This window comes from Sinocyclocheilus grahami, unplaced genomic scaffold (assembly GCF_001515645.1).
Source record: "Sinocyclocheilus grahami isolate Dianchi unplaced genomic scaffold, SAMN03320097.WGS_v1.1 scaffold7.1, whole genome shotgun sequence".
Taxonomy (NCBI): Eukaryota; Metazoa; Chordata; class Actinopteri; order Cypriniformes; family Cyprinidae; genus Sinocyclocheilus; species Sinocyclocheilus grahami.
Genome location: NW_015505186.1, coordinates 3,044,626 through 3,050,766, shown reverse-complemented (window position 1 = coordinate 3,050,766; position 6,141 = coordinate 3,044,626). Strand labels below are relative to the sequence as shown.

General features: G+C 33.4%; 1 protein-coding gene across 2 annotated transcripts; it reads right to left on the bottom strand.

The window, feature by feature from the left end:
* Positions 1 to 6,000, bottom strand: LOC107589851 (uncharacterized). Of its 2 annotated transcripts, none has more exons than XM_016278409.1 (7): positions 5,627 to 6,000; positions 4,411 to 4,719; positions 2,372 to 2,647; positions 1,960 to 2,286; positions 1,753 to 1,860; positions 715 to 768; positions 1 to 639 (listed from the first exon to the last, which is right to left on the bottom strand). In XM_016278409.1, the coding sequence occupies exons 1-7, from the start codon at positions 5,814 to 5,816 to the stop codon at positions 182 to 184; spliced, it is 1,722 nt and encodes a 573-aa protein (XP_016133895.1). In that variant the 5' UTR covers positions 5,817 to 6,000; the 3' UTR covers positions 1 to 181. The 2 variants fall into 2 exon arrangements, with proteins under 2 accessions (XP_016133895.1, XP_016133905.1); XM_016278419.1 differs by having other exon boundaries at positions 1 to 636.
* Positions 6,001 to 6,141: the final 141 nt, after the last annotated feature.

Here is a 6,141-nt window from a genome sequence, read left to right as displayed (position 1 = left end):
CATTCAAATGATTTTATTAGCTGAGCTTGAAGTCTTGAGAGGTGAAGTGTATAGTTGCATATTTCTCAAATTAGTTTAACATTATTATTTAATCTAACATATATCATTTACTTCAAGAATGAGCTCTTAAATCTAGTTATTAACTAGTCAGCACCATTTTAATTTATCAAATGAATCTCAATCACCTGAAGCCATTAATCTGTGAGAGCTCAGGTGTGGAAGATTCATATTTGTTATGGAATCTCTTAATCACTGTAATTTCCATCTCTGCTCCATCTGCTGAGTGTGACGCCGATTCAAGTTCATTTCTCTCATTATCTTTATCATCAGATGCCTCTGTATTAATCTCAGATGTGAACAGAGTTATGATAGCACCGGTTGGTGTTTGTGGCCTGGATTCATGTCTTTCCTCTGGTGTGTAAGGTGTAGAGGAATCAGTAATAATCATGCATGTCTTTATCATGCTGTTCTCTGTCGGTGTGTGTGGCAGGACGTCGTTCTTAAAGCCGTCAGGATGTGGTTTGGATGATTCATAAACTGTTGTGTTGGACGGCGCTCTGTGAATGTCTGTCTCTACTGATTCTAAACCGTTGCGTCTGGGTTCATCTTGTCCTTGTCTCTCAAATACTGGGATTTCTGCTAAAATGAAGTATTAGAATTAGAGAGTGTTACATTTGCATTAGTTTGAATGCATGAATGAGGATAATTATTTACCGGATTTGTTGCTACATCTGATTCGTTCGTTGATGTCTGAATGGCCGTGTACACCTGCAAGAGACAATGTGCCTGTAATAAAAGCTCAAGTAAAACTGCTTTTGATAATATCTTAAACTGTGCAATATTACACAAAATGTTTTGTTTTATTTAATACATTATCATATTATATATGTAAATATTACATATACATAAATATTGTGTAAAATTGGTGAAATAAAAATGCTATTAAAATTCTCATTTTCATAAATTATCATTATATCTTATATTATTATCATTCTATATTATGTTTCTACATTATTATCATTATATGATATAATTATCATAATAGCATCATCATATTATATATTTATTTTATGTAACATATTACATATCTATATGTATGTATTAATATATTAATATGTATATTTATTAACATATTAATATATTAAAATAAAATGCTATTATTTAAAATATATATAATCAGGTAAAAGCTGAAAATAAATAGCTTTTAATAATATTATATTGTGTAATTTTACACAAAATATATTAGAATGTTTTATATATTATAATATGCTAAATATTACATATATTGTGTGAAAACATTAATTGTGTAACAATAATATATACAATTTTCAATAATATATTGTTGTAATATGTAATATATACAGCTATCAAAATGTTTATTTTAAAATGTTATTACAAAAGCTAAATGCTTTTAATAATATATTGTGTAATAATTTATACAATAAATTAAATATTTTTTTTTTCCCTACAATATATTATAATATTACATATGATAAATATTACATATGTATATTTTGTAAAAAAAAAAAAGAGTAACATGTAAAGTATATATATTTTTGTTATCACTAATATATTACTTAAATACATATATAAAAATATTACACAAAATACATTAGAACATTTTATGATATATTCCTATAATATAAGATATATATTATTTCTATTTTTTAAATATTTATTTTATAATAACATATATTATAAAAATATATATATTTTTTAAATATATATATTTTTATATTATAAAAAAGGTACCTCTCAATCTAAAACATCGCGACAGGGCTACAGAGACAGTGATCAGAAATATGAAGACAGATGCAGCAGTTCCCCACCATGACCTTCTGCAGTCATACTCATCATCATCTGGGAAAAAATATATAGTATTATGAATTAACATTCATAACGACTGTGCCAATCGTTCAAAGACACAAAGTAATTTTTTTGACATGAAGTAAATCTCACCAGTCACACGAACTGTAATATTGACATGAGTTTGGACTTGATGTCTCATCTGGAAGCCGTAGAATGTGCAAATGTAGGCACCACTGTGTCCCAAGCTGTCTGGATTCAGCAGATGAAGGGAACCGTTGCCTAAATGAGCCTGATCTATGTCAAGTTCAGCTTTACTTTCCCACAGGTTCGCGATCCGATGGGTCCGGCTATCGTAAGTGAAGATAACGATGGATTCTGTCGTTCTGATGAAGGTCCAGGTGAGGGTAAAATTGTGGCAAGGCTGTGGCACCATGCAGGGAACCAAGAGTCCAGAGCCCTCCTCACCGAATAACTCATCTGAAAGATTCAAATGATTCAAAGAGCTGTTTGAACTTTGTAACAAACACCTTTCTTGACCATCTGTGCTTCAGTAAGCAGTTACCTTGGTGATGTAGCGATGCGGTCCACACCTGCATTTCATCCGCGGACACAACAGAGCAGAAGTAAGTATGATCTGAGGTGTTTCCTATCATGCTGACACTGCTCTCGATGGTGAACAGGCCCTTGGAGTCCGAGGTTTTACGAGTGAAGTTCTGGAGGCTTCTGGAGTCAGTAGGGGGATCAGTGGCCCACGTGACCTCAGGAGCCGGATAGATGTTCTGGGACAGACAGATCACCCGTTCCTCAACCATCTCAATCTTCACAAACTGGATCAGAGCTAAGCGTGACAGAAAAATGATCAAAACGTAAGAGTATCTACTTGATCTAAACATAAGTTTGATTGTATCCTTATTTTGGAGTGATACAATTAAAATGAATTGATTAGCCTAGTTATTATGTGAACTTGGTCTATACAAACTTATACAATCTATACATAGATATCTATAGTGATTATAAATTGCTATGTAAATGACAATAAACCTTTAAATTTAATCCACATTATCTTATCTACATGTATTTTAATGAAATATTACACGAAGTTTTCAAAAAACTCTTCATAGCCAAATTAAATCTAATGGCCTATAGAAAATAACTGGTATAAATGGGCTTCCACAAATATAAAGTTATCTATATATATTTTCATATGTAACGTTTCATTTTTACAGTATAAAAATATTATTTGTTTACACTTTTTTGCTCTTAAAGCAATAAACAAACCTGGAGAAAAAAATGTGTAAGGCAGCTATGTATTTTTGCATATGATGTCTAACTTTTACAGTATAAAAATATTTTTGAAAAAAAAAGTTTTTATTAAATAAATACTGTGCTTTGTGTCTTATCTGTGAATAGAATAAAATACGTTGCGATTAATCCCTTTTTTTGGTAACCAAAACATATTTTAAAATATTTATCTATGCTTTGTTATTGTTAACACTCTTTAGCACTTAAAACCAAATAATCAATCCTGAATAAAAATGTATAAGACATCTATGTATTTTCATGTACAAGGTCTAATTTTTACAGTATAAAAATATGTGCAAAATATTTATTTATAGTTAACACTTTATTGCACTTAAAACCAATAAACAAAACTGGAGAAAGGATGTGGGAAAAAAAGATTTTAAATTTAAAAAAATGCACAGTAAGAAATTACTTTCTATTAAATTAATACTTTTTTTACTGCCTTATCTCTCAATAGAATCAAATACTTTGTGATTAATCTCATTTGTTAGTTATTTCCGACTAGGGTTTATAACCCAGACGAAACATCTATTAGACTCAACATTTATTTATTATTATCAACAGTGTTATTCGTTTTCCTTTTCCATAGAACCCCTAGCGCCCTCTTGTGGCCGCCAGTCCTTAAAGGGGTCATATGATGCGATTTAAAATTTTTCCTTTCTCTTTGGAGTGTTACAAGCTCTTGGTGCATAAAGAAGATCTGTAAAGTTGCAAAGACTAAAGTCTCAAATCCAAAGAGATATTCTTTATAAACGTTTAGTGTCAACCACACCTACCTAAAACGGCTCGTTCTAACACGCCCGCACATGTCACGATGTGGGAAGATTTGCATAACGCCGCCCAAATGTTCACGCAAAGAAAGAAGGCTTAACTTTTATTCTTGCTGTAGTATTGTTGTTGCCGCCTCCATGTCGTGAAGACGCTGTGTTTCATTGTGAAAGCGAAACTACTTTGTGTGGCCTTCCAAAACAGGACACGACAAGCAATCAGTGGTTAAGTTGTATTTACAACACTGTTCCAGAACAGTTCAACCCAAATATACAGATGTGTGCAGCACATTTTATGGAGGACTGTTTCCTGATCCTGGGAGAGTAGACTCTCACAAAATACACAAAATAATATTCTTTTTAGCAACATCACATGACCCCTTTAAGATAAAACGTCTAAATTAATTTGACAGTAGATGACTAACAGAACTGTAGTTCTTACACTTAGCTGAAACGTAGCTTTTTACATCCGACAACACAAATAACCCAAGCAAACTCAAAAATATGACAAATCTGTGACCCTGTTACTGACCTTTGACCCCCAGGTTAACGAAGGTTTCCTGGTTTCCCTTCCTGGTGCTGGTGTAGCACTTGTATCTCCCTTGGTCCTGGACTTTCACTTTCCTCAGCACCAGAGAGGCATTTCCCTGTGCGATCTGGGAATTAAACAAGTTGGTCCTGCCGCTGAAATGCTTGTTCTGGAGGCCGTACTGGTCTTTATTGTAGTAGTAGCTGTGGACGGGAATCTGCTGCTTGTACCAGTGGATGACCACGGCTCCCGTGGGCTTGAAACTGCAGGGCAGCACGCAGTCTTCATAGAACAGACATGTTACATGTGCATCTAGAGCGAGACCGGCACATGTAAAGCCTCAGAATTCGACTCAAAATCAGTTTAAAGATAAACAACTAGTCATGTAGTTTCTCATGTACTGTAATTGCAATGTAAAGTTCAATATTGCTTTGTTTGCAAAAATACAGGCCTATATTCGTACTCTCAACAGATATCAGTCTCACAACAGAGTTTGGTTGCCTTGGTTTAAAATGGCTTTGTGCCGAACAATGGCAAATTAACATTTGCACATAAAAATTTATTAGTTAACCTGTTGTTTTGCTCAAATGGCCTGTTTTCCTACAATCTGTTGTCCCTACAATTTAAATTACGATTTACTTGTAGGCTGCTTATTCCTCATAAATGAATCACAGATTGTTCTCTTTCACAAGGGTCATTAATCTGAGCCTAATGGAGTTTCCTACAAGTGCTGCTTTGATCCATTTACTGAGCCAACAGCTACGGCTGAACAACTTAAATGACAGAGATGTAAAACCAAAAGAAAAAAAAGGACAAAAAAGCACCAATAAAAATAAAATAAACATTCACTTATCTCCATCTTATTACATGTACAAATAGATTTTAATATCATAAATTAAACAATTCTATTATACATTACCGTAACACCTTGTGCGTTAACGTTTTATACTTCAACATGAACACAACTAAAACATTAAAGAGCATTTACAGACTTTTTATATTTTTATTTATTTGATATAATATAAATACATATATGCATTTTACATCCATTTATGTATTTTTATGCTAAGTGTATACATTTTATACTTCAAGAAAACACAACTAAAACGAAAAAAGATGTAGAGACTTCCCCACAAGACAGGGATGGTAATTTTTCATTCCGTTTTTCCCTTAGAGGAGAAACAGTTCATCTAAAAAATGAGCGCGTATGTGGCCTTACCTTTAGTAATGATGATACCAGATACCCAAGTCCTGAGAAAAAGCAGAAATGCAGCACACAGACGCAGCAGTTCCATGACAGTCAGAATATGACACACGTTCTGGTCAATTTTCTGAGATGCCACGATCTGTGTCTCTGTGCAAGTGCATGTGCGCGTGAGAAAGGGGGAGAGAAAGACCCTTGTGGACATCAGTTAAACCAGTGAATGTTTAACCAGCTGGTGCATGAGTGGACATATAGCGGCCAGAACTGGTCTGGCCATGTAACAGGTACAGTTTAGCAGAGGATGAAGAAAAAAGAACCAGGGAAAAGAACAAATCACTGAGTTTAAACCTTGAAGTGGACTGTGCGTGCATATGTCATGTTGTGGTTAATTAGAGATGATAATTATTAAAAACACTACCAATCAAAATGTTGGAGTTACTAACTGATCCCAAACATTTGAGCAGTAGTGTAATAATTACTATTTATATTGCCAGTATGAGGTTTATGGAAAATTAATAATAAAATACAGA